This window comes from Phocoena phocoena, chromosome 14, assembly GCF_963924675.1.
Source record: "Phocoena phocoena chromosome 14, mPhoPho1.1, whole genome shotgun sequence".
NCBI classification, from domain to species: Eukaryota; Metazoa; Chordata; class Mammalia; order Artiodactyla; family Phocoenidae; genus Phocoena; species Phocoena phocoena.
Window position 1 is genome coordinate 14,539,712 of NC_089232.1, and position 27,506 is coordinate 14,567,217.

A 27,506-nucleotide genomic window follows, 5' to 3' on the forward strand; every position below is an offset into this window, starting at 1 on the left:
CCAAATTCAGTATTTATGGTGCACCCACTTTACTTTTTTTTTTTTTTTTTTTTTTTTTGCGGTACGCGGGCTTCTCACTGTTGTGGCCTCTCCCGTTGCAGAGCACAGGCTCCGGACGCGCAGCCTCAGCAGCCATGGCTCACAGACCTAGCCGCTCTGCGGCATGTGGGATCTTCCCGGACCGGGGCACGAACCCGTGTCCCCTGCATCGGCAGGCGGACTCTCAACCACTGCGCCACCAGGGAAGCCCACCCACTTTACTTTTTTATTTAAAAATAATTTTTAAAAATTGAAGTAGAGTTGATTTTCAATGTCATGTTAGTTTCAGATGTACAGCACAGTGATTCAATTATATATATAATATATATCTGAATACAGATATTCTTTTTCGAATAGCTTTCCATTATAGGTTATTAAAGATATTGAATATAGTTCCCTGTGCTATACAGTAGGTCCTTGTTTATTTTTATGGTGCACCCACTTTAGGCAATGAGCTACATTAAGGGGAATGATTTTAAGTTTAAGCTTGCTGGAGCTTAAACTCTGAATGGGTATTTAATCTAGAAATTGGGTCCACACCTTAAATAAAAATGCGCACACAGGTATGCCACTTCTTTAATCGGCCTTGTCGCTGGGGCCTCCCCGGCCCTTCCAGCCCCGACCAGGCCTCCGCCGCAGGCATCACCATCCCAGGGGGGCGCCGCAGCCAAAACTACTCGCCAATTTGGGGTCACAAATCCCGGTGCTCGCCGGCTGGGATACGCGTATGTTAACAGAGATCTCAGTCCGTCGAGACACCCAGCCAGAGAGGGTGGGGACTCCGGACAGCAACTTTCTCCGTGGGGAAAACAGGAAAGCAACTTGCCTCAGGTCATCCAGCGAGACCAAAACCGATGTCTCCGGTCTGCCAGTAAGGAGTCTCTCTCTGTTCTGCAACTCTCAGCCTTGTCTCGCCCCAGAGCGACCATTTCCGCCCCACATTCCTTCTCCTTTGACCCCCGGGTCTCGCCGTCTGAGCCCCCGAATTCCCAGAGCTTTCGCGATTGGGGTGCCTCAGCCCCTCCGGGCCTCCTCCGCGCATGCGCACGGGCCTCCTCGGCGCATGCGCACGGCCCTCCGCGCCTCCAGAGACGTGAGTACGAAGAGCCGCAATGGTCAATCTCCGCCGGAGACTTGGCTTCTGGCCGAAAAGGGCCTGGCTGAGCAGTGGCCAAAGTTGGCTGTGCCTTCCGGGTGCGAGGATAAGCTAACTGGGCAGAGCCGCGGCCGCAGAGCCCGGGCGCAGTCGGAGCGGACAGGTTCCGACGCCAGCGCGATGTGGCTGTTGCTGCTGCCGCTGGCTGCGCTGCTGCTGGCCGTCCTCGGCAAAGTTTGCAAGGGGTTGTTCTCCAGCAGCTCCCCGAACCCCTTCTCCGAGGATGTCAAGCGGCCACCCGCGCCCCTGGTGACCGACAAGGAGGCCAGGAAGAAGGTTCTCAAGCAAGGTGAGCGGGAGGGATCCCGGGGTCTGAGGCTGCGCCTGGGCATCCTCGCGGGTTAGCGTTCCCCAGATGCAGAGTGATGGGAGGGCTTCTTTGCACGTGGAGGCACCCGCTTTAGAGTCCGCCGCCACTGGCGAGAGCCTTGGTCCCCCCAGGCCCGGGGAATCGTGGCCACACGGGCGCGGGCATCGTCCTCGGCGAGCCAAGTTTTTGGCATAGCCACGTTCAGGCCCTGCCACTTAGTATAGCGGTGGCTAACCGGATAAACAAGAGATGGCTAACCGGATAAACAAGAGACCCTTCCCCTACTTTGCTTTAAGACCTTAACGTTTTCACTTATCTTCCCCATGGGTTCAGGGACTTGGGAGAGCTGCACAGAAACCTTTATAGGAAATTGCACTTGGCCCATCAAGTGATTTAGCTCGTTATGCCTGCTCCCATCTCTTGTTGAAACGAGGCTCAACAGGGTGACTCAGGCTCAGAGCTGCTCTTCCATTGACCTGCACTGTCATCTTTAAAAAGTATTTGCGAATTTCTTCTAAGGTTTTAAAGAAAGAGTTCTACTGCTTAAAAAAGAAAAAAGAAAAAAAGAATAACCTGTAAAGAGAATAATCTGTTGATATCCGAGATCTCTCTCACCTGTTCACTTGTAAATTTTAGTATTCTGTGCAACAAGTCTTGCTACACAGTTGGAGACAGTATTGTTCTAAGTGGAAGGCCTATTAGTTTGAACTTCTGAGATCAGAGTTTTAATTGGACTCTGTCACTAATTTGCTGCGAAAACATTAGCAAGTCACTCCATTTATCTGGATTGGTCTAAAAATGAGATGACTAGTTTAACTGTTTTTCAAACCAGGTTGTGATCTCTTAGTGGGTCATGAAATCAATTTAATGGGTTGCAACTAACATTTTAAATGACAGTAAAAGGGAAAATATCAGAGTGCATAATACATGGTTCTGGTAAGTATTGTGAAACTTCTGTTTCAGGTATTTATATTATATACTAACATATGTTCTGGGATGTGAATATGAAATATATTTTTCACTGTAGGTCTTTTAAAAAACATTTGAAAAGTTGAAAGTTTACTGAGTTCCCTAGCAGCTTGAAAAATTCCAAATCTCAGTTCTTCAGGAGTGATCTTCTTTTAAAAATTTATTTATTTATTTATTTATGGCTATGTTAGGTCTTCGTTGTGGTGCATGGGCTTCTCATTGTGGTGGCTTCTCTTGTGGAGCACAGCCTCTAAATGTGTGGGCTTCAGTAGTTGTGGCACGTGGGCTCAGTAGTTGTGGCACATGGGCTCAGTAGTTGTGGCATGTGGGCTCAGTAGTTGTGGCTTGTGGGCTCTAGAGCACAGGCTCAGTACTTGTGGTGCACAGGCTCGGTTGCTCCGCAGCGTGTGGGACCTTCCCGGACCAGGGCTTGAACCCGTGTCCCCTGAATTGGCAGGTGGATTCTTAACCCTTGCGCCACCAGGGAAGTCCCTTTAGGAGTGATCTTGAGAGAACAGATCTTGTGTAGGAAGTGCCCATACAGCACCACGGGCTGCCCAGTTTTGTCTTGTTTAGGTGCTTCCTCCTCAACCCCACCTCCACAATTTCTCAGAGCAGGTCTGTCCTGCCTCTGCATCAGGACGTTGAAGAGCCATCATCCGACTGGGCTGCTCCACTGCTAACTGCAGACCCTGCATTTTCCAAAGATAACCTGCTTGTGAATGGACCAGTCCATGAGCCAGCAGCCTGCACTGGCCCCCGTCCCCCTCCTTGTTTTCTTTCTTCCCTAGCTCGCTCTCTGTCTGCACTTAGGTTTCTCAGCCTGTATCGCAGCATTGTTTTGCTCCTTTGATAGTTTGTGGATTTTTTACTTTCTTTGCAAGTAGGAAAAATCCCCAGCTACATAGTGGCTTTCCTTAAATCAGTTCAGATCAAACCAAATCACTTTGTTTAACCCGCCTGGCTGGTCCTGAATATTTCCCAGGTAAAATGTTTGAGACATTTTAGTCAGGAGCTCCTTGCCAAACTGCTCTAGAGTTTTCTGGCGTTGTACAAGCTAGAGAATTCTGCCTTGGTTTCCACATCACTGCTCTTTCACTGCCCCCCAAGAAGCCCCCACCTCCATCTCCTCCATCTGCTGCAGCTTTCTCAGCCAGCCGAGTGCCAGAGAAGCTGGATGTGGTGGTCATAGGCAGTGGCTTTGGGGGCCTGGCGGCAGCGGCGATCCTGACCAAAGCTGGCAAGCGAGTTCTGGTGCTGGAACAACATACCAAGGCGGGAGGCTGTTGTCACACCTTTGGACAGAATGGCCTTGAATTTGACACGGGTAAGGCTTCTGTGGAAAAGGGCTGGGAGCTGGCGGTTTGGAGCAGCCGTGGTGGGACGATCCTGGGCATTTCTGTGATTTTGGAGGCCCCGTCTTCTCCCTGGGCGCTTTCCTTGTCTGAGAGCTGTACCCGCTGGCAGCCGAACCGGGCAGGGATTTGGTGGTTTCTGCTGCAACTTCCCTCTACAGAAAGGGTGGGTACCTGCTCTGGGCACAGACTCAGCCCTGCAGGATAACCTCTTTCACCTTGCTTCCTTGTTGGAGCTTTTCCAGGGCTCAATCCCCATATCCCTATGACACTTTGTTTTTCTGTCTCCCAACAGGAATCCATTATATCGGGCGCATGCAGGAGGGCAGCTTTGGTCGTTTTATCTTGGACCAGATCACTGAGGGGCAGTTGGACTGGGCTCCCACGGCCTCTCCCTTTGACATCATGGTACTAGAAGGGCCCAATGGCCGAAAGGAGTTTCCCATGTACAGTGGGGAGAAAGCCTACATACAGGGCCTCAAGGAGAAGTTTCCCCAGGAAGAAGCTGCCATCGACAAGTATATATGGCTGGTTAAGGTAACACGGACATGCTGAGGACCCCCTGCTTATTCCCAGCAAGGCTGACCTTCCTCATTAGCGGAGTGATGGGTAAGGGAGGCAGGAAGAAGGAACAGGCCTGTCTGTCTGGAACTCAGCCTCCGCTGGAGTTGGCCTCTGTGACCCGGGGGCCCTCTGTCTCTGGAGCCTGGGCTCCGCAGCTGCCACTCTCACTCTGGCCTCTGGGGGGCGCTCAGCTCTCCTCCCTGACCACGCTGGCCTCCCTGTGGTCATATCACCACTTTTTCACTTCATCTGATTGGGATTATTCAAAAGGAAGTTGGGCTGGAAACTGAGAAGCAAAAAAGGACTCACCTGAGGGTAGAATGGGAAAAATTCACAGAGTACGGAGTTTTTTGTTTTTTTGTTTATAAATTTATTTACTTTTTTATATTTGGCTGCTTTGGGTCTTCATCGCTGCGCACGGGCTTTCTCTAGTTGCAGCGAGTTGGGGCTGCTCATTGCGGTGCGCGGGCTTCTCATTGCAGTGGCTTCTCTCATTGCGGAGCACGGGCTCTATGCAAGTGGGCTTCAGTAGTTGTGGCATGCGGGCTCAGTAGTTGTGGTTCCCGGGCTTAGTTGCTCCGTGGCATGTGGGATCTTCCCGGACCAGGGATCGAACCCGTGTTCCCTGCACTGGCAGGTGGATTCTTAACCACTTTGCCACCAGGGAAGTCCCAAGTACAGAGTTTTAAAATCCAAATTCAGCCAAGTTCAGCCGGGGCTAAGTGTTGCTGGCCCTCGGGCTATGCAGGCTGTTGGAAAGGCGAGTCAGGAGATGAGATCTGTTCCTCCCTGCTCATTCCCTTCCCCAGGTGGTATCCAGAGGAGTCAGTCATGCCATCTTGTTGAAGATCCTCCCGCTGCTCATGGTTCAGGTCCTCAACAAGTATGGGCTGCTCACCCATTTCTCTTCGTTCCTCCATGCATCCACCCAGAGCCTGGCCGAGGTCCTGCGGGAGCTGCCAGCCTCCCCGGAGCTCCAGGCCGTGCTCAGCTACATCTTTCCCACTTATGGTGGGTACTGGCCTTGGGCCCCAGGCAGCTCCTGGCTCTCAGTCATTCTTCCTGAGCCTGCTTGGCTGACTGAAATGAAACAGCACACACCCCAGGCCCTCTGGAGCTTATGGAGGAGATGTCTGTCCGCCTCCCTACTGGACACACTGATAAAAATTCCCTTCACCCACGCCCTGGATGACTTTCCTTTCCAACCAAAACTGTCCTCCCTGGCAGCATGACAGTTTGCAGGGAGGACATTCCCACTGGCCCCAAGACCTGTAAGGTTCCCCGTTCCCCACATTTGGATGGAAACATGCCCTCTGGCTTCCCTGAGCCCTGGGGATCACTTGGATCCTGGGATGCATAGCCTCAGACTGCGTGTTTTCCTTTTTTTTTTTTGGCCATGCCTCACGGCTTGCGGGATCTTAGTTCCCCAACCAGGGATTGAACCCGGGCCCCTGGCAGTGAAAGCACCGAGTCCTAACCCACTGGACCGCCAGGGAATTCCCAAAGGCTGCGTGTTTTCTGATGGGAACCCGTATTCCTTTCTGAACGAAGGTGCCGCTGCCCCTCCTGCCTCATCACCCCTTCCTTCCTTCTGTAGGCGTGACCGCCAGCCACACCACCTTTGCCATGCATGCTCTGCTGGTTGACCACTACATAAAAGGGGCCTTTTATCCCCGAGGGGGTTCCAGTGAAATCGCTTTCCACACCATCCCTGTGATTCAGCGGGCCGGGGGTGCTGTCTTGACGAGGGCCCCTGTGCAGAGCATCTTGCTGGACTCAACTGGGAAAGCCTGTGGTAAGAGCCCTGCATTGTCTTCGCAGTCCCTGGCCGGGGTGGGAGAGACCTGGGGTCTCTGGGTGCAGAGCAAAGAAAGCACTGAGGGCAGAAGGTGTAGAAGAACTGACCTCCAAGTGGGGGGTTAAAGGCTGGAATCTGCCCCAAGCTGGGGCTGCCCGGGGATAGCGATTGGCCTGGAAGCAAAAAGGACACGGGAAGGATGAAGGGTGGCATGGTTCCCAGAGAACAGTATTTCATCATTTATTCAATAGATAAAAATAGTTACCTGGTAACCTAGGACCTCCTGAGTGTAGGGGCTGTGTCTTTTTAATCTTTATGTCTATAGACTTTAGCACATAATAGAGCCCAGTAACTGTTTGTTCAGTGACTGATGGAGCGAGTACGTGGGTGCTTATAGGGTGGTGTGGAGGCCGGCAGGATGCCCTGCCTTCAATCTGTAAATGGCAGAGTGGGACCCAGACTCTACCCTGGCTCAGGTGTTTGCTGTCACCTGCACACAGTGTCAAAATCCCACCGTGAATGAACTCTGTGAGGAGAGGCTCTATGCAAGGAAGGACTCAGGTAGACAGAACAGGCCATCCAGGCTGCGGGTACTTCAGAAGCATCAGGTAAGGGGGCAGAGAGACGCCTGGGGAAAACAGAGCTGGTGTGACAGTAAATTCACCAAAGGAGTCTTTCAAGGAGGAGGTGGTGAGTGGGTAGCCCAGGGCACGCAAAAATCAAGGGAGAAAAGACCGTCAGCGGTCTCCAAGGGCATGTGTGTAGAAGAGACTGGGAAGTTCCCGGTGGTGAGAGAGGGGTGGCTGTCCGATGTGTGAGACTTTCTCTCATGTTCGTGAGCAAGTTCTTCCAGCCGTCAGGGGGTCTGTGAACCAAGGTGGGTTTATCAGTTCAATTAAATTCAGTGGCGGATACATTTATTTGTGTTTTTTTTTTGTGTGTGTTTTTCACGTGCTAGGTGATAAAAGATAAGTAAATCCTAATCTGTAACTCAAGAAGTTTCCAGTCTCACAGGGAAGATGACTGCGCTATAATTAAAGTGCCACATAGAGGCAGGCACCAAGGATGGAGGTGACATAGAGGGTGGTGGAACAGGGAAGGTCTCAGACGGAGGTCATGAAGGGTGAGAGGAAGCTAGCCAGAGGGGAGGGGTGGTTATTCCAGGCAGGGGGAACAGAATGTGCAGAGGCACAGAGGTATGAAAGAGCTGAGTATTTTTAGGCATCTGAAAATGTTAGGTTGAACCGTAAGAGACTGCCACATTTATAGGTTAAAAAAACGGTCGACTATCGGCTATTTCATACAGTCCTACCTAATAGTTTAGTGAGAATGGCCAGAGATGAGGCTGGACGCACGAAAGGGACCACATCAGGGAAGGCTGAGACAAGACCTTGGAGTTTAAGCAGAGGTTGAGGTGTCTTTGGAGGATTTTGAAAAGAGCAAGTTGGGACGGGAAGTCTGGCAGCTGTGAAGAAGGGTCTAGGATTCCAGTGAAGGCCTTCAGCCCATGGCCTCTTTCGGGGTTCGTGTGAAGGTTGGTGGGTTGCTCAAGAGAAGCGTGCCCGCGCAGGGTGGGGAGAGAGGTAGGAAGCCAGGGCGGGGACCGTGAGCCAAGAGGGCAGCGCTTCAGGATGGTTACCTCACTTTGCAGTTTGGCCTGGGGCCTGCCCGCTCGGGGTCAATGTGGGAGAGATCTGGGGGGTGGGGAATAGGGACCTTTCTCGTCCTCCTGGAGCTTCCAGAACCTCAGCCAAGCTCTTGTGCCTGCAGGTGTCACTGTGAAGAAGGGTCAGGAGCTGGTGAGCATCTATTGCCCCGTCGTGATCTCCAACGCAGGATTATTCAACACCTATGAGTACCTGTTGCCAGAGAAGGCCCGCTGTCTGCCAGGTAAACGACTGGGCTGCGTCACTGTCCTCCAGGTGCCGCAGGCCTGCCCTCTGCAACCAGCTGGCTCAGCCTGGCTGATGCTTCCCCCCAGCGTTAGCACTGCCCTTTGACCCCTCCATAGGCAGAAAAGGTGAGCACACCGGTTTCTAACATCCATTCCCAGAAGGCCTCTGTTTAGGGGGTGGCATCAACTTCCTTTGTATCACATCCTCCCCAAAGACCCTTTGGTCCTTATCTCTCATTTCATTCTTGGCATATTTACTCCCTTTCCCCTTATCACCTCAAACATGTTTCCCTTTCCTCTTTCAAGTCTCCAGTCCTAGTTGCCCATTTCCAGTTTCCCTAGATCTTAGATCATCTCTCTGATAGTCCATGATGGTGGCTTGAGTCCTAAAGGAACGTTTCTTGGATTTTTGCTGAGGTTGCCCTATGAATCCTGCTTCCTTCCTTAATTTCTCACTTATTTTGAGTGGGGAAGCCTGACCTGACATGGTTGGTAAGGGAAGCTAAGGGCTGGCGTGGGGCTTCCAGAGCGAAGGCCTCACTTGAAGGGGCAGGAGAGCAGGTCGGCCCGCAAGGAACAGAGTGGCTGGGCCAAGGTTAGCTGGGACGTCACCATTTGGAAATGTAGCTGGCGGCTCCCCATGTGATTGAGGGGAGGAGGCCGCTGGCTGGGAGGGGACCGGCGATCCTGGAGGGTGAGGGAGAGGCATCTGCGTAAAGGCCTCTGGCTGGGGTGGGAGGTGGGGAGTAGGGAGCCGCTCACGATGAGTTTGGGGTGGAAACCCCGGACTTCACTGGTACCCGGGGAGGAGCGCTGTGGAAAGAGCGCTCCGCCCCAGAGGGCGGGCCCAGGGATGTGGGTTCAGTAGAAAAGTGAGGCCTTGGATTTCCTGGTGGGGAAGAGGGTGGGTGGCCGTCGTGATTGTCTCTGAGGTACAGGCCATGTGCTCCCGGGAACTGGCCTCCTCAGCCCTCTGCCTCACTTACCTGGGCCTCGGCCGGCATCTGCTCCTGGCAGGGGCCTCCCCTCTCTCAGGCCGGGTGAGCCGAGTGGGGTGGGGCAGAGACCGCCCGGTGGCCTTTGGTACTTCGTGCCTCCCTCTCTCCCAGGACCTCTGAACCCTGACACTGTCCCCTGACGGGCCCAGTGTTCCCCCAGGCCCGCCTTCTCTCCAGGCAGCCATGCCACAGACGTAGCTGCCGAGCTTGCCTCCCTTCACTGGCGGAAGCAGCTTCCACTGCTCTTACGTATCCCAGCCCTGAAGACAGTCTCATGTGCCAGCCCCTACCTGCCTGAAGGACCAGCTGCCTCTCTCGAGCGGGAGCTGCATGAATCCCAGTTTGAGAGCATTTCAGACAGTGGCAGCAGTGATGCTTAACTCAGAGACCCCAGGTGCTGGGATTCCTACGTTTCCAGCTGTTTGGGGGTAGAGATTCTCACAGTTCTGTCTCCCTCTCAGAGATGGGAACGGGATATCTGGTGGCCTTGGGGACAGGCAGTGCTAGTTGGGGTCGAGGGTGGAGGTGGGGTGGTCAGGCAGGGGGAGCCTTTGTGAATAGGAGCGCCTGTCTTAAATTCCATGGCTGAGCTTTGAGGAGGGTAGTTTGGAGAGGAGGTGTTTTGAGTAGGGAAGACTAGTTTGACAAAATCAGTAGGGGAGCTAAGGCTGGTGTGGAGAAGCAGGGCTTGGTCTCATCGTCGTGTGCCTGCTTTGAGACCCAAGATTCTGTTTTTCTGCCAGGTGGGTGGCTCCTGGACCCCTTCCTTCTAGCTGGGGAAAGGGACAGGAGGGGCTGGGTGGAGGTGCTGGCTGCGCTAAGGGGCTTCTGAAGACCTGGGGGTATCACTCCTGGGCCCCTGGTTCTCTCTGTGCCCACCCTGCCCCACCTGGAAAGGGGGTGCCCACAGCTGTGGTTCCCCAACGATGCTGGGACCCAGGGGAGAAGGTGCTCCTGACTTTCCAGGGCAATTACTACTACTCACCACATCCCCTGCCCCCCCCCCCGGCACTCCCACAGCTGGGCAGCTGGGTGTCTGGAAGTCTTATGCCCGTTGTCCTACTGTAATTGTTACAACGCCCCCTTGACTCTCAGAAGTGGCCTGTTCTGGATATTAAGTTTTATGGTCACCCTCCCCGTAGCACTCAGGTCTTCGCAGCCTCTAATAGGAGAGCCAGCTTCTTCAGGAAAGTGGACAGTGGACAGGCATCACGTCCGATTCCTTGCAGTGTCCCCAAGGCCTCGCAGAGGATCCAGCGCATTTCAGGTCCTCAACAAATATTTGTTACATGAATTAAGCAGAGCAGCCAGTGGCGACTTATCCCTCAGGCAGAGGCTGGAAATGGTCCTGGGAATGGGAACAAAGGATAAGACTCCGGGGCTTCCCTGGTGGCGCAGTGGTTGAGAGTCCGCCTGCCGATGCAGGAGACACGGGTTCGTGCCCCGGTCCGGGAAGATCCCACATGCCGCGGAGCGGCTGGGCCCATGAGCCATGGCCGCTGAGCCTGCGCGTCCGGAACCTGTGCTCCGCAACGGGAGAGGCCGCCACAGTGAGAGGCCCGCGTACCGCCAAAAAAAAGGATAAGACTCTGTGGGAGCAACTTCCAGAAAACTGGTCTGGGCTCAGCTGTTGAGAGGTAGGAATGCCCAGTGGCTTCGGTCCAGGGGACCAGAGGCTCCCACGGTGCCTGTTGCCTTCCTCCTCGGTGCTGTTCTTCCCTCCTCCCCAGATGAACCCTGAAATGCCCAGTGCCGGTGATGCCATTTGCATCTGTTCATCTGCGTCACTTACCATTTTAAGGCCTTGTGCTGACTGTTCAGCACAGGAGGAATTATGCATATTCAGTCATTAGATGGTTTGTATTCAACTTAATACCGAAGCCAAGGCTTACAGCCAAATACTGTTCCTAGCCGTGGTCTTTGTAGTGCACAGCCCATCATCCGCTCATAGCTGAGACATGAAGGGGACGATGGGAGGCAGGGAGCGGCTCAGAGAGCCGGGCGTCGCTCACTGCTCCTCAAGGCGCTCAGAGCAGAAGGCTGAGGCCGTGGCCTTCACAGGCAGGAGGCCAGGTCGAGTTGTCCGAACGTCTGAGGCTGCAGATGAGGCGAGCGGGCGTCCGCAGGTTCCCGGGGCAGGGGCGGCAGTCGGTGGCCTTGTTCACGCGGCCCTGCCGCCTCTCTGCAGGTGTGAAGCGGCAGGTGGGGATGGTGCGGCCCAGCTTGAGCGTGTTCTCTGTCTTCGTCTGCCTCCGAGGTGCCAAGAAGGACCTGGGGCTGCCGTCGACCAACTACTACGTTTATTTTGACACAGACGTGGACACGGCGTAAGGCGTGGGTGTGCGTGTGTGGGGAGGGTGTCCTCCCCTGATGCTGGGGGAGGAGCAGCAGGATGGGAGGAGATGGGCGAGAATCTACTCCCAGAGGGCTTTTCCCTACCTAGGCTGTGCCTTGGCCTCATCCCTTCGGGGGTCCCTGGGTGTGACCTACCCTCGGGGTGGTGCTGTTGGCTGCGGGGAACAGGGCCGGGACCGACAGCCCCTCCCCTCCCCCAGGATGGAGCACTACCTCTCTCTGCCCGCGGACAAGGCTGTAGAGCACATGCCCGTTCTCTTCATTGCTTTCCCGTCGGCCAAGGACCCGTCGTGGGAGGACCGGTTTTCAGGTGGGGCTTGAGGAGCTGGGGCGGGAGCTTGGGCGGGGCAGGGGCAGCAGTAGTGACCCCGCCCTGCATCCCCAGGCCGCTCCACAGGGGTCGTGCTGGTGCCCACCTCCTATGAGTGGTTCGAGGAGTGGCGGGACGAGCCCCAGGGAAAGCGGAGCAGCGGCTACGAGACCCTCAAGAGCTCCTTTGTTGAAGCCGCTCTGTCGGTCGTCCTGAAGCTCTTCCCACAGCTGGAGGGGAAGGTAGGAGGGCAGACTCCTGTGGCTGGTGCATCTCTACCCTTTCTTTGGGGCAGGGGAACCAGGCCTGGGCTGACTGAGCTCCAGGAAAGGATAGGGAGCCCGTGCCGGCAGGCAGCTCGTGCAGGGGCAGGAAAGGAGGTGAGGGTCTCACAAGGTCCCACTCCTACTCTTCGGCTGCCTCTTTTGCCTCCTCAGGTGGACAGTGTGACTGGAGGGTCCCCGTTGACCAATCAGTTCTACCTGGCAGCTCCCCGGGGGGCCTGCTACGGGGCTGACCACGACCTGGGCCGCCTGCATCCTGGTGCGATGGCCTCCATGAGGGCCCAGAGCCCCATCCCCAACCTCTACCTGACAGGTACACTGACTGCTGCATTTTGCCAGGACCTGAGACCCTGGGCTTCCCTGTCACCCAGAGTCCTCCATTCTTGTCCTCAGATCCTGCTGCCCCCTGCAGCCTCCCACACCCTGAGCTGGGCTGCCTTGGCAGCTGTGGACCCTGGTCCTGGTCTGAAGCCATCTCTGGGTGGCCCTGGCCCAGGGGCCCTTGTCCATCCCTGTCCCCCACTTGGCGGGGGGGGGGGGCAGCAGTGCACACGGGCCTCTGCTTTTGTCTCCTAGGCCAGGATGTCTTCACCTGTGGGTTGATGGGAGCCCTGCAAGGGGCCCTGCTGTGCAGCAGTGCCATCCTGAAGCGGAACCTGTACTCAGATCTTCAGAAGCTTGGCTCAAGGGTCCAGGCACAGAAGAAGAAGAATTAGTTTGGTCAGGGATGAGTCAGAGGAAATTTGGCCAGTGCTCCGGCACAGCCCCTGACTTACCCATGTCTTTCTGCATTAGCTCCTCGATCACGTAAAGTACTCTTGTTTTTAATTTCTGAATAAGAGGTCCGATGTATAAGTGTAGCATAGATGGCGCTTTTTTTTTTTTTTTGGCTGTGGTGCACGGCATGTGGGATCTTACCCCGACCAGGGATTGAAGTCCGTGCCCTCTGCAGTGGGAGTGCAGAGTCTTAACCACTGGACTGTCAGGGAAGTCCCTAGATGGTGGTTCTTAAACTGAAGCTCTTCCAGCCAGGCAGGTGGTGATCCTTCATACCTTTTTTTTTTTTTTTTTGCGGTACGCAGGCCTCTCACTGTTGCGGCCTCTCCCGTTGCGGAGCACAGGCTCCGGATGCGCAGGCTCAGCGGCCATGGCTCACGGGCCCAGCGGCTCCGCGGCATGTGGGATCTTCCCGGACCAGGGCACGAACCCGTGTCCCCTGCATCGGCAGGCAGACTCTCAACCACTGCGCCACCAGGGAAGCCCCTTTCATACCTTTTATAGCATGCTGTCCCTACGAAAGGCCCAGCGTGGGCTACTGACTTGGGTGACTTTAATGGTTCATCAAGCAGCCCTCTGCATCCCACACCCACACCTCCTAACTCTGAGCCATCAAACCAAATATTCTTTTGTCAGGTGGCTAGAACCCTTGAGAGTGTGGGTCGGCTGAAGCAGGATGGACCCACCGGCCCGAGGCTTCTCTTCCCATTCCCCCTTAGTGCCTCTCCGCGGGAGTTCTACACAGTGGAGAGAGGGTGCCTGATGAGCATGGTTTGGGTTGTAGTTCCATAGGTTGAGGCTCCAGATCCCATTTTTCTGGTTCCACTGGCTTTCAGCGGGTGGGGAAATGCCTGTGATAGGGTCCATGTGGACGTGGGGGCAGGGGGCTGACAGGACGCATTAGTTAGTGAGGTGTATGTTACAGAAGAACATCCAATGCGTATGCAGCCAGGGCCTAGGCTCGTCTTCCTTATGATCGGGGTTAAATTGGGTTCTCACCCTGCCAGCATCAAGATACCCTCCCAGACCTCAGGGCCTGAGCCTCAAGACTTAGCTTCCTAAAATACACAGCGAGACGGGGGCGTTCGCCGTCAGGGCAGAGGCCTGGAAAGACAACTTCACTGGGGTTGATGCAGGTGGACAGAGCTTTCAAGCCAAGGGTACAGCAAAGGACGAGCCCTAAGAGGTAACGAGTGTATTATGACAAGAAGCCCAGCTACTCCCAACCTAGGACAAGGGCTGCCTGGTGAGGAGGAGGAGGAGGTTGGCAGGCAGTCAATCAGACCATGGAAAATTACAGACCGTGTGCAAAGCTTGGGAATACGTTTCCGGTGTATTGGTACTTACGTGGGGACTGGGTGGGAAGGTGAGTGAAGGCTAAAGGTTAAAAAGAAAAATGACCTTCCACTTATGTTAGGCCTTATTTTAATCAATTTCAATACAGTACTAATAAATTTATTAAGGGGGATTAAGAGATACAATATAATCAATAATACTGAAATAACTTTGTATGGTGACAGATGGTTACTAGACTTACTGTGATCAATTTGCAATGTATACAGATGTCGAATCACTGTTGTATACCTGAAACTAATATAATGTTGTATATCGACTGTGCTTTTTAAAAAATAAGGAGAAAAATTAAATTTAATGATTTTAGAGCTTTAACATTTGAAATTTATTTTGGTTTCTGTGCAGAGATACGTAACTACGTGGTGATGGCATTCAAAAAAGCTAGGTAAAACATTATATGTGGAAAAATACTTGTCATTAGACCAAATAGGCTTTTTTTTAAAAAAAAAAAATTTATTTATTTATTTGGCTGTGCCAGGTCTTAGTTGCAACATGCAGGATCTTCACTGCCTCGTGTGGGATCTTTGTTGTGGCATGCTGGATCTTTTTAGTTGTGGCACGTGGGAACTTCAGTTGCGGCATGCAAACTCTTAGTTGCGGCATGTGGGATCTAGTTCCCTAACCAGGGATCGAACCCAGGCCCCCTGCATTGGGAGCGCGGAGCCTTAGCCACTGGACCACCAGGGAAGTCCCCAAATAAGCTTTAAAGAAATAAAATTAAGTGATTATCATTAAGTTACAAGGTGGAAATACAAAACATTGCAAAACAGTAGTATCCTGCTAATTGGGTAAACAAAAAAAGAAGGGAAACAATTTCAACAATCAACCATTTATTGAACATGTTAGACTTCTGAATTAAAGGGATATCGACAAGTGTGAGGAAGCTGACTTTGCTGGCAGCTTGAAAGACTATATAGCTCGGACCCAATGCCTTTACAGAGGAGTTTCTAGATTGGGATATTTAGGAAATTCACACGTGACTTAAGAAACTGAGGTGAGATTCAGCCTTGGTTCTGGATGTACGGGTTCAATTAAACTTGAGAATCTCTTCTCAGGATTCTTTCTTAAGCAAGGCAATGCCAAACGCAACTGTCCCAGCGAGAGTTTTTAGAAAACAGCTGGCAGAAGTACAGGGTCTGGTGTATGGCATACTCGTCTTCCCTGTTCAAATGATTCAGAACATGTGCAAAGCGTGCTAGCTTTCATCACACATGCAGCATTACATAACAAGTCACCCTGCAAAAATGAGGGGCAGGCTTTTGAATTAAATGACATGAAATGGGAGAAGAAAATGAGAATCATTATCGGGAATTTTAGAGGTTTAGAGTTCTGTCACCTAAAGTTTCATTGAAAGCCATTATGTGAAAAGAAATGTCAGTGTGTACACAGCTAGTTGTCAGGTCTTTCTGAGTTATCTTAGCCTTTCTAGGTAGACTAGCCTTCTACTCCCACAGAGTCCACAGGTAGACTCTTCAAATAATTCTGAAGCACAGATTCCTCCAAATAGAAACCACTCTGCCACCAAAAACTGGGGCCAGGAAAGGAAGCAGAGAGCCATCTGGATAGGGCACCTCTCATGCCCGCCCCCCCGCCCCGCAGCTGGAGAGATCCTCTCCTCCCCCACCAGTCCACCCTCATCTACACAATCTCTAGGAAAACATGCTTCAAAGAGTCTATCTTCAAAAAGACAACTAACTACCCAGAAAACAGCTTTTCCTTTGTTGTGGGAGATTTCTTTCAGTGCAATTTCTAAAGTGAAACTTAAATTCTTTTGTACTCTTTCACACAAGAAACCATATTCTCAGAGGCTCAAAAAGTGAAGCTTTGCAGACTCTACAACAATACTTATGTGTCCACTTGGTGCCAACCTACTTGGTGCCTGAAACCAACCTTTCTTTCTGCTCTCCTCCTTACTATCAATATCCATCAATGAGGGACAGCGACCAGTAGCCAGAAAGAGCCGTGTGAGACCTCAGTTAAGTCACAGCCAGATGTCCTGAACAAAGAACACGTCTCCTTTGCAAGAAGAAACTGAACTCAAGTCCCCGGGGACTGTCCCATGTTAGGCAGATACGCAGATGGCGCCCTGGGTGCTCCTGAAGGAGCTTCATTTTCTTGGGGAGACCAGACAGAGATGGCAGATACCGGCTGCCCTGTTTTGCTCAAGTTCCAAAATGTGTGAGTGGCATTACCAGGAGCTATTACAGTAAAATGGAAAGAGCCAATCATGCGGGGCAGGGGAGTCAGGAAGGTGCATGGGCAAACGTGAGCTGGGCCCTGAGAAAACAGGTTTCGGGGAGGCAAGGGAAAGAAGAGAAGGTGGGGGGATGCGCCCTAACTGGAAAACAGCCACCGGAAGCCAGGGACTGGAGGACGCAGCAAGGACGAAAAGGCACAGAGGCCTGGATGGGCCCGACAAGAGGGACCTTTGGCCCAGCGAGGATGCAGGGAAAGACAGGCAGGACAGTGCCGGCCTGGGGAGCCCTGAACACCAGAGTCCACGAACTTGATTCTCGAAGCCACGAGACACGCTTCAGATCACGGCAAGTACTCTGGAAAGATCACTCTGCTCTCTTCGCATACACAAAAAATGGACAGGAGACCAATGAAGGTGGCTCTTGGAAAAAAAAAAAAATCTAGGAGAGAAGTGGAATGGGTGGCGGTGTGGGTGGGGCAGGGAAACAAGGAAAATGGAGACTGTAGCTGGAGATGGTTCTCTAAAAATGGACAGGACTTTCGTGACAAGACATAAAAACGGCACAAGTCTGCAGTTCGGAGTTGAGATGATTCAAGAGATTGGGCAGTTGAGAGGGGCCTCTTAATGGGTAGAAGAGAGAAATTCTGTTTCCGTGACAACAGGATGACCAAGCTGCAATATTCAGCACACGGCAGGACTGGGTTCTTTGGGAACTAGGCCAAGGATAAGAACTTGGGAGTCACTCACTCAGAGGATAAAGAATGGATGAGTTTCTAGGGAGACAAAGGAAAAGACAAAAACCTGTCTTTGAGGGCCTTCTCCTCCACCAGCACAGGATAAGACAAAGGAGTTCTCAGAAGCCAGGACAGGGAGACCAGAAGAGGGGAAGTTTGATTTGATGGTCTAAGTGTCCAATTCTATCAGGGACAAGACTGAGCGTTGAGAACAAGCCACTGGATTTGGGGATCTGAACCTCTGGGAAAACATTATTAGCAGGAAGACAAGGACCGAAGTGACTCTGTAAAGGTTATGAGGAAGATACATGGCAAGGGAATGGAAGCCGGACCACAAATAGGATGGATGGGAGTGGGGAATCTGGGCATGCACGAAGACGGAAGGAAAGGGGTGAGTGGAGACAGGAAGAAAGAGAAAACAATAGAGGGGAGGAAGAAAGGCAGGGAAAGGGGAGACAGAAAAGGGAATAAATAACCATGGTCTTAGGGGATGATGCCAAGAAGAGTCCTCATTCCTTACCTCTACAGATGTTACCTGCAGAGAATGAAAGTCTCAACTCAAAGTCACGGGCTGTTTTAAGCGAGGTGGAAGATACCATGACAAACAAGATGGCCCCTTCTTCCGCCAACTTCTTCAATGGCCTACAATTCATCCTGTTCCTCTCACTTCCCACATTCTTTGCATTTCCCTGAGATCAGCTATTCTCTTTCAGTTTTGTTTTGTTTTTTGTTCTTTTTCCCCAGAAACAACTCTCTTTAGGCTTTTGATAATAGGGTAGCACAACTAGAACAGATTTAAATAAAACAATAATCTGATCCAAAACACTACTCTCAGTTACCTCAGGGGAACTCTCTGAGTTTCTTTCTTTCTTTTTTTTTTTAATATTTATTCATTTATTTGGCTGCACTGGGTCTTAGTTGCAGAATGCGGGATCTAGTTCCCCAACCAGGGATCGAACCCGGGCCCCCTGCATTGGGAGCACGGAGTCTTAACCACTGGACCACCAGGGAAGTCCCCTGAGTTTCTTAAATTTTAATAACCCCTGACATGGGACAGAAGGAGAATTTTTGCTAATTAGCCTTGGCGTTTTTTATCAGATAAGAGGACCATTAACTAGATTCAGGTAAAGGAGGGAGTAAAGTCAGTTTGTAAATGTAAGTCTATTTTAGGCAACAAAGGCAAAACAGAGTTTGCGGGAAACGTGTTTCATAAAAGCCCTTCGAAATTTTTAGACCCAAACCAAACAGTCCTTGCTTTCTTGCCCAAAGCATGAACTCACCCTACTTCAAAAAGTTTCTGTAATGATGGTGAGTAGGGATGAACACAATGTTTCAATAATCGTTAACTGTGATTTTTAAAACATCTGTGATGGGCACAGTGGCTTTACAGCTTTCCTCCCAGAACCCCCAAGTTCAGTTTTCTGCTCAGTACAACTAAATGGAAGTGGCTTCACTTCGTCTTAAATAATATGAAAATGTCAGAAGAACGTGAAGAGCTTGCACTAGGCAGGCTGGACTCGCAGGCAGTAAAGCATGTTTTTCAGCTGCAGTTTTGGTTTGCTGCTGAAGCCTTTGAAGAGGATCGTGTTCAAAGGAGCCCTTTGCCCATCAGCATTCACTACATTCTACATCTTTTGTAGGGCACATCCCCGCAAAGGGAGAGGCCTTGGTAGAAACGGACCACAGCCTGTAGTTTTCTCCTAGGTCCGCGAAGGTAAGTAGTGGCGAGTGCAATGCTGTTTTCAAGGGCTAACTTTACGACAGGGCCAAGACCCGAGGGAGGGCAGTCAACAGCAGTCACCTGCCCAGGGCTGAGGTCTCCCTTTGGTCACAGCTGGGCACGCCCACATGCTTCCCTACTCACGCTCAGGGGGACAGGCTGGAAGACACCAGCATAAATAACGGGAACACAGGAGGACAAGTTCGCCAAAGTGCAGGTGCAAAACCCAAAGCAATCCCCCCTGCCTCTGCCAGCCCCGACTTGCCACCAAACCCTAGAGGAGGGGGTGTGTCTCTTAGGTCACAGTAGTTTTCTCTTCATTTTTCTTGATTTAGAAACAAATCAGCAGGGAGGACAAGGTTCTCAAGAACAGAAAAATCAAATCTGAAACAAGAGCAACACAATCTATTGGTAACATTCATCTTTTTCCAAAGGAATATACCTCACTGCTATGATCTTGGGGTGGGAGGTGGCGGGGGGAAGATCTTATAGGAGTTGAAGTTCAGGAGAAAAATTCAAAATTAAGACAAACTGACCCTCCACCATACAAACAGCAACTGATAAAATAACAGCACATAAGATTATTTTAAAAGTCAGTTTGAAATAAAACAAACACTAGAACGATACATACTTGGTGGAGGGCATATGGGAATCTTGGGCGTCTACTGTACACCATCCTATATTGTTTTGAATTGTTTACATGCACATTTCTTTTAAATCAGAAAAAAATTATAACAAAGGGGAAAAGAAATCCTTGAAGTCAATTATCTGGGAAGGTTCTAGGCCAGAGTTATATTGTACAGCTGACCTACTGGGCTAGCAAACAAAGAGATGCTGAGCTGCGTGGCTTATTTTGTAACTGGTATGCGGACTGTGTTCCCTGTGGGAAGTCGGGCACCAACCACTCTTTACCAGTGTCCTGGCTGTGGCTGCACAGAGGGAGGGAGGGCACATGCTGGCAGCAAGGCAGTGTGTCCCCACACAGGCAGGCTGCCTCTGGGGTGGAAGGAGGGCTTTGCTTTCTGGCAGAGGCCTGGGCTGGCCGCACTCAGGAAGTCTATTTGCAGGGCTGATCTAGGGAGCTGGAAGCTCCCAGATCCTACATTTCTGGATTTGTTTGCTTCCAGGGCGTGTGGTCTAGTGCTTTACGACCCGGAGGGTGGTTCCAGCAGCCTGTGGTGTCACCTGGAAACTCCCTAGAAATGAAGAAGCATAGGCTCACCCCATACAGAGTTTGCTTTTTTTTTGAATCGCAAGTCCTAGGGTGAGTCACATGCCTATGAAAATTTGCGAAGTGCTGATGGAGTGTGAAAAGTACAGGCCGGGAGCCAAGGGAGTTGCCCTCAGGTCTTGATTTTGCCAGGAACTTGTAGTGGGAACTTAGGGGAAAAAAATCATAATGTTTCTGGGCCTGAGCTTCCTCATCTGTTGAAGGAAGAAGCTGTTGCAGAGGCCTTGAGAATCTCTTCTAGCTCGAACATCACAGACATGTTCACATGGATGTCTATATGTTGTGGTCTGAAAAGGGCGGGGCAGTGGCAACAGCACCCCCAGAATCAGCTGCTGCTGCCGCCATGCCAAACACAAGCCCACTGCTGGGCCCATGTGAGACTGCATATCCCTCCTTCCTTCCTTACCTTTTGGTCCAAACGCTGGTAGTCACTGGCCTTTGGCCGCCGTGTAACTTTGGACCTTTTTCCTTCCAGGACGAAAGCAATAATCTGGGGAAAGGAACAAGTCAGCCATTAACAGCTGACTCTCTAATGACATATTTCAGTCTCTGAAATCAGAGGTAATCACGTGGTGGCCCATTTACTAATGCCCTGACAGTAAAAAGAGCAGGACATCCACAGAAAGGCCCTATTAACAATTATAAGGACAGGGCCTAGTTACATCAGAATCCTTTATACTGCTAAACAGGAAATGACAGATGCAGGATGGCTCTTCTGGGCTCTAGCTTGTGGTGGTCTGTATGATTTACTCAAGAGCACTTGGTGAAAAGAACCGCCAACTCCTCCCCAACTTAGCCTCCTCCAGGCTGACCCATCTACCCTCCTTTTATTTTAATATTAATAATTAATTTGCAGATAATTATCTTATCTGCAAATGTACTCTTTCACCCCACACTTTGCTTCATCTTAACCTTACCACTCTCATTTCATACCTAAGGTTACTCTCCATGAGGAGCACTTGGATGTAGAATAAGCAATGTACCGCTTTTTTGTGTGTGTGTGTGGCCGTGTTGTGAGGCATGCGGGATCTTAGTTCCCTGACCAGGGATCAAACCCATGCCCCCTGCAGTGAAAGTGCAGCGCCTTAAGCACTGGACTGCCAGGGAATTCCCAGCAATTACCACTTTTACTAAATGTCTTCCCTCATTTCTCACAGCCCTAGGCCTTACGGCTATCATGAATTGAATCCTTCCATTTTAACCTGCTTACAGAAACTACTAAATTCTTAGGGCTCCATAAGAAATGAAATCATTTTGGGAAAAGAATCTGAAAATGAATATATATACATGTAACTGAATCACTGTGCTGTACACCTGAAACTAGAACGACATTGTAAATCAACTACACTTCAGTTAAAAAGAAAAAAGGAATGCAATCATTCTGTCCTTGGAGTGGTTACTAAGCAACACAACCAACCCTGCTGAAGTAAAAGATGAGTGTATCCATGCAACTTCCGGCCTTTCGTCTAATCAGAAACTCAACTGACTGCAGAATATACTCCCTGGGCTCTCTGCTGTTGGTGTTGAAGACTATGTAACCGTTCTTTCTGCCACGGCACATGGAAAACAAAAGCTTGGGAAAGGAAGCTAGAAATAGACAGGAAGCACTGTCTTTCTGAGAGGGGAAACAGGAAGATAAGGGCTCTAACTACTTACAGACTGTCAGGTACTCAGGTCCTCTCAGGCTGTGACAGATTGTAAGTTCCCAGATTACGGGAGGAGACCCTAATTTGGGTCAGAGCGTAATAACGTCCTAAACTTGGCACCTGACGCAACAGCAGAAGGCACTCAGAGGAAACAGACATGAAAACATATGATTTCTAAAAGAAGAATAAAGAACCCTAGCAGGGTCTCAGAAAAAACTGAAGTTTGTTTCTAAATTCCTAGTGCTTACAGGCAGATGAGTGATGGATACCCACACTCCAAGCTTTCAGGATGGAGGAAGTCCCATCCCTCCTCTTTTTTTTCTTTTTTTTTTTTTTTGCGGTACGCGGGCGTCTCACTGTTGTGGCCTCTCCCGTTGCGGAGCACAGGCTCCAGACGCGCAGGCTCAGCGGCCATGGCTCACGGGCCCAGCCGCTCCGCAACATGTGGGATCCTCCCGGACAGGGGCACGAACCCATGTCCCCTGCATCGGCAGGCGGACTCTCAACCACTGCGCCACCAGGGAAGCCCCCATCCCTCCTCTTAAAGCAACTCCTGACTTACCTTCCGCTTATTGTGGTAGGCAATATAGACGACAGCAACGAGAATGGCTGCTGTCACCAGATATGCAAAGAAGTGGCTGCTCTCTGCACTGGAACTTCCAAGATTATCCTTATAAAGGTCATCCTTCTTCCTACTCCAGGAATTCAAAACTGTGCTTTCACGGTTCTCACTGGAGGCAGGGCCAGGCATTTCTTTCTCGTCTTTGGGTGGTGCACCCTCTTCAGGCTCTGTATCCCCTTCCTCAGTCTCCTTGGGCTCCTCATCTTCAGATGGTTCTAAAGACTTACCTTCTCCCTCCTGCTGGGTAGAAGAGCGGTCAGAGTCTAGCAATACTTTTTCCCCAGATTCAGTTCTGGAAGGCTGCGGAGCTTTGTCAGTTACTGCGTTTAAATCGGACTTGGTGGGCTCCTTGTTACCAGAAGAGGGGCTGGAGACCGACGTGGTGGACTGGTCTCTGGAGGAATTGCCAGGGCGGTCATTCTTGTGCTGCAGCTCGGGTTCCGAACTGCCAGGGACGGCTTTCGCGGTACTATGATTCAGAGGGGGTCTGTCTCCGTGTTCTTGCTGAGGCTGCAGGCTCAACATGAGCTTGGAGTCTCTTGTAGAAGCCGGACCTGTCCTCGGAGTGACTGCTGAGGAGACTGGCAAAGAAGTGGTCTGCGTGGAGCCTGAAACAGAGAAACCGTCTGGCTGAAGAGAGGCAGGCGGAGAGAAAGGAATCCTCAGAACGTTGCAACGGGCAAACAGAGGAAGGGGCCGATGGCGAGCGGAGGGGTGGCGAGGGTCGGGCAGGGAAGAAGTGAGGTCAGGTGGCGACCGGCCACGGTGAGTATTGGTGGGCCTGGCGGCGAGATTGGGATTAGTGGAGGTGGGTCGAGGAGTTGTTGTGGGAGGCGGGGGGGGGGGGGGGGCGGGGGGGGTCTTACCCGCCGCTGCGAAGCTCAGCAAGACGAACACAACCCGTAAACTCATCCTGCACAGACTGCGCTTCCGCCCTCTACTGCTCTCGCGAGATCAGCGCGCGGGCTCAGCGCTCATGCCCCACCCCTTCCTGCGTGCGTCTCCCGCAGCCATACCCGGTCGAGGGGCGGGGCTTGGGGAAAGTCCCGGCTGTGTGTGGTTCAGCTGTTTTCTCCGGGATGTTGCTTCTTTTTTTGGTGTCGGCACCGTATTGTCCCCTGTGGAAGGCGTATCCTCCTTTTTCTGGTTTCTTTGCTACGTAGCAGCCGCTACAGACCGTTACTCCCCCTTTTCTTCTTTGCCTTCATACTTATGAGACAATATAGGCAGAGCAGGAGCTGCCTGGCCCGCGGACGATCCCACGGGAGTGACATCGCTGTGGCCCAGCGCCTCTTCGCCCCATCTTCTACCTACATTTCTACCTTCTCCCACCCTCGTGGTTCTTTCCCTGCCGTACACAGATGTGTGGAAATCTGGAAACGGAAACCCACCCCATCACCTTTGTAGCGGGAGCCTTTGCAACCCTGCTCCCCTCTCTCCTGACCCCACGGAAACTGCCCTCTGAGGTAGCCAAAGATCTTTTCTAAAAAGTCCATCCTTTATATGTATTTGTATGGCAGATTCACTTTGCTGTACACCTGAAACTGGTACAATATTGTAAATCAATTTCAATTACACCCAATAAAAATTTAAAGAAATGGATCTTCCTTGGTGGTACAGTGGTTAAGAATCCACGTGCCAATGCAGGGGACGCGGGTTCGGGCCCTGGGCAAGGATGATCTCACATGCCACGGAGCAACTAAGCCCATGCGCCGCAACTAGTGAGCCTGCGCTCTAGAGCCCGTGAGCCACAACTACTGAGCCCGCGTTCCGCAACTACTAAAGCCTGCTCACCTAGAGCCCATGCTCCACAATAAGAGAAGCTGCCGCAGTGAGAAGCCGCCGCAGTGAGAAGCCCGTGCCCCACAACGAAGAGTAGCCCCCACCCGCCGCAACTAGAGAAAGACCGTGCACAGCAACGAAGACCCAACACAGCCAAAAATAAATAAATAGTAAATTAATTTATAAAAAGTAAAAAGAAAATGGCGGGGGATGAGACTGGAGCAGAGCCTCCAGCCAGATTAAGTATTAAATGACCTAGGTTGCCATTAACACAGGTTGAAATGTAATCCTGCCAAAAAGGATTACAGCTGCCAGGAGATATAACACTCTTCTGCAGGCTGAGTACAATGTTTGGGTTATGTGGCATGCAGTTCTAGTCAGGTGAATTTCTGAAGAATTTTAAGGACTAGTATATGATGTAAATATAGTTTTCAGGAAAAAGTACTTTGTTTTGCTATTTTAAAACCTTTTAGTCCAGTGGTTAGGACTCTGTGCTTTCACTGCCGTGGCTGGGGTTCGATCCCTGGTTGGGGAACTAAGATTCCACAAGCCAAGGGGCGCGGCCAAAACTAAAAATAATAAAATTAAAATAAATAAAAATAATCTTTAAAAAACCCTTTAATATGCTTCTCAATTGTTTCTCTGTTGTAAGAAAATCTCTCACACACACCCTCATTACTAAGGAGAGAATAAGAATCAGAAAGAAGTGAGAAATCTTTTACAAATTAGTTCAGAACTGTGACTCTGGCTTAAGGAAGTGAATTGGTAAATGAATGTTTCTAAAATGTCTCTCCACTTCCCCTAAATAAATACTTGACTAGCATTAAAGGATTTGGCTTAGGACAAATGGTTACTAGACTTATTGTGATGTATTTTGTAATGTATGCAAATGTCAAATCACTATGTAGTATACCTGAAACTAACAATATTGTCCATGAACCATATTTCAATTTTTAAAAAAGGATATTGGCTTGGTGCACTCGTGTGCGTGTTTGTGTGCGCTTGTGTCTGTGCATGTAGGTAGGGGAATGGCAAATTATTAAGCCTGATCTTGTGTCCATATTATTAGCCAGGAGAGAAAATAAGGGTCCGAATCATGCAGAGTTTGTGGGCTATGTCCAGGGTTTTATATTTTATCTTAACATTAATGAGAATCCATTAAAGCTGTTTAAGTAGGGAAAAGATAGAGTAGGGAATTATTTATTTATTTATTTTGGCTGCATTGGGTCTTTGTTGCTGCGGGCTTTCTCTAGTTGTAGCGAGCAGGGGCTACTCTTCGTCGCGGTGTGCGGGCTTCTCATTGCAGTGGCTTCTCTTGTCGTGGAGCATGGGCTCTTGGCGCGCGGGCTTCAGTAGTTGTGGCATGCGGGTTCAGTAGTTGCGGCAGGTGGGCCCTAGAGCTCGTGGGTTTCAGTAGCTCTGGCTCGTGGGCTCTAGAGCACAGGCTCAGTAGTTGTGGCGCAGGGGCTTAGTTGCTTTGCGGCATGTGAGATACTCCCAGACCAGGGCTCAAACCCGTGTCCCCTGCATTGGCAGGCAGATTCTTAACCACTGTGCCACCAGGGAAGTCCCCAGAGTTGGGAATTTTTGAAGATTAGTCTGGTTGTAGGGTGAAGAATCTACTCTTGGGGTGGTGGGGAGAGAAGAGTGGATTTAGAAGTTAATCAGGTAGGAGGCTGTTGAAATAGTCCTAGTAGGACTAGCATAGGGACAGTGAGAATGGAGGGAAGTGGTTGGACTCAAGATAAATTTGGGAGGTAATACCAACAGACTGGATATAGGCTATAGGCCTGCCTTACGCGAGGCACAAATCTACTGTGGCACCTATTTCAGGTGTGTGGTTTTTCTCCAGGAAGTGCTGCTACCTAGAATAGGAGTAGAGAAGGCAGATTTTAGCGCTAACTCCTAACTCACACCAATTTTGTTTTAAGGGAATGGTAGGGTGCAACTTGAATAAATCTTAAATTTCCTTGTACTTCTTTGTGATAAAAATGCTCAACAAATTTGGAAAAGAAGGGGCCTTCCTCAACCTGAAGGGGGCATATACAGAAACCTCACAAGTAACATTATAGTTAATGGTAAAAGACTAGATGCTTTCCTCCTGAGATAAGGAACCATGTCTGCTCCCACCACTTCTACTCAACTTCTTACCGTAAGTAGCCAAGACAATTCAGCAAGAAAACAAAATAAGAAGCATCCAGATTGAAAAGGAAGAAGTAAAACTATCTCTGTTTTCAGATAACATGATCTTGTATAAAGATAATCCTGAGGATTTTCTAAAAATTTATTAGGACGAGTTCAGCAAGGATGTAAGATGTGAGATCAATATATAAAAATCAATTATATTTCTATACACTTGCAACAGACAATCTAAAAATGAAATTAAGAAAAATTCCATTTACAGTAGTATCAAAAATAATAAAATGAAATTTAAGAATAAATTTAATAAAGAAACGCAAAACGTACACTCTGAAACAATAAAGTATTATTTAAAAAAACTAAAGAAGCCCTAAATAAATGGAAATACATCCCATATTCATGGATTGGAAGCCATAATTGTTAGAATGTCTATGCTCCCCAAATTGATCTACCAACACAATCCCTATAAAAATCCCAGGTGGTATCTTTGCAGAAATTGACAAGCTGATACTAAAATTTATACGAAAATGAAAGAGACCCAGAATAGCCAATACAGGTTTGAAAAAGACGAACAAAATCAGACGACTCTCATTTCCCAATTTTAAAACTTATTACAAAATTACAGTAATTAGGACAGTGTGGTTCAGGCATAAAGATATATGGATGAATGGAATAGAATTGAGGGTCAGGAAATAAACCTATATATTTATGGTCAGTTGATTTTTGACAAGGGTGCTGACTGTTCAACGGGGGAAAGATTAGCCTTTTCAACAAATGGTGCTGGGATAACTGGCTAATAAACATATGAATGGTTGTTCAACATCATTAGTATTAGTTGGGTAAATGCAAATCCAAATCACAGTGAGACACACTCCACACCTACTAGGATGGCTATGATAAAAAAACAGAAAATAGGAAAATGCATCAGGGAAGTGCAAATCAAAACCACAATGAGGGCTTCCCTGGTGGCGCTCGTGGTTGAGAACCTGCCTGCCAATGCAGGGAACACGGGTTCGAGCCCTGGTCTGGGAAGATCCCACATGCCGCGGAGCAACTGGGCCCGTGAGCCACAACTACTGAGCCTGCGCGTCTGGAGCCTGTGCTCCGCAACGGGAGAGGCCGAGACAGTGAAAGGCCCGCGCACCGCGCACCGCGATGAAGAGTGGACCCCGCTCGCCGCAACTAGAGAAAGCCCTCGCACAGAAACGACGACCCAACACTGCCAAAAATAAATAAATAAATTAAAAAAAAAAAAAAAAAATTAAAAAAAAAA

The 27,506-nt window shown here is 50.3% G+C and overlaps 2 protein-coding genes across 2 annotated transcripts; one reads left to right on the forward strand and one right to left on the reverse strand.

Moving 5' to 3' along the window:
- Window positions 1–1,315: 1,315 nt before the first annotated feature.
- Window positions 1,316–12,748, forward strand: RETSAT (retinol saturase). Its single transcript, XM_065891357.1, has 11 exons — window positions 1,316–1,484; window positions 3,619–3,801; window positions 4,125–4,366; window positions 5,203–5,404; window positions 5,991–6,188; window positions 7,962–8,081; window positions 11,272–11,410; window positions 11,639–11,748; window positions 11,824–11,990; window positions 12,186–12,345; window positions 12,609–12,748. Exons 1-11 carry the CDS (start codon window positions 1,316–1,318, stop codon window positions 12,746–12,748), a joined length of 1,830 nt encoding a protein of 609 aa, XP_065747429.1.
- Window positions 12,749–20,369: 7,621 nt separating this feature from the next.
- Window positions 20,370–23,224, reverse strand: TGOLN2 (trans-golgi network protein 2). The gene is made up of 3 exons (XM_065890791.1): window positions 23,179–23,224; window positions 22,253–22,920; window positions 20,370–20,534 (listed from the first exon to the last, which is right to left on the reverse strand). The coding sequence occupies exons 1-3, from the start codon at window positions 23,222–23,224 to the stop codon at window positions 20,370–20,372; spliced, it is 879 nt and encodes a 292-aa protein (XP_065746863.1).
- Between the last annotated feature and the right edge of the window lie 4,282 nt (window positions 23,225–27,506).

Coding starts and splice junctions, on each gene's coding strand:
- TGOLN2 (XM_065890791.1), bottom strand. CDS start 23,224: ATGAGTTTACGGGTTGTGTTCGTCTTGCTGAGCTTCGCAGCGGCGG. Junction 22,921..23,178: donor GCTGAGCTTCGCAGCGGCGG/GTAAGACCCCCC, acceptor TCTCTGTTTCAG/GCTCCACGCAGACCACTTCT. Junction 20,535..22,252: donor CCTACCACAATAAGCGGAAG/GTAAGTCAGGAG, acceptor TCCTTTCCCCAG/ATTATTGCTTTCGTCCTGGA.
- RETSAT (XM_065891357.1), top strand. CDS start 1,316: ATGTGGCTGTTGCTGCTGCCGCTGGCTGCGCTGCTGCTGGCCGTCCTC. Junction 6,189..7,961: donor CTCAACTGGGAAAGCCTGTG/GTAAGAGCCCTG, acceptor TTGTGCCTGCAG/GTGTCACTGTGAAGAAGGGT. Junction 12,346..12,608: donor CCCCAACCTCTACCTGACAG/GTACACTGACTG, acceptor TTTGTCTCCTAG/GCCAGGATGTCTTCACCTGT.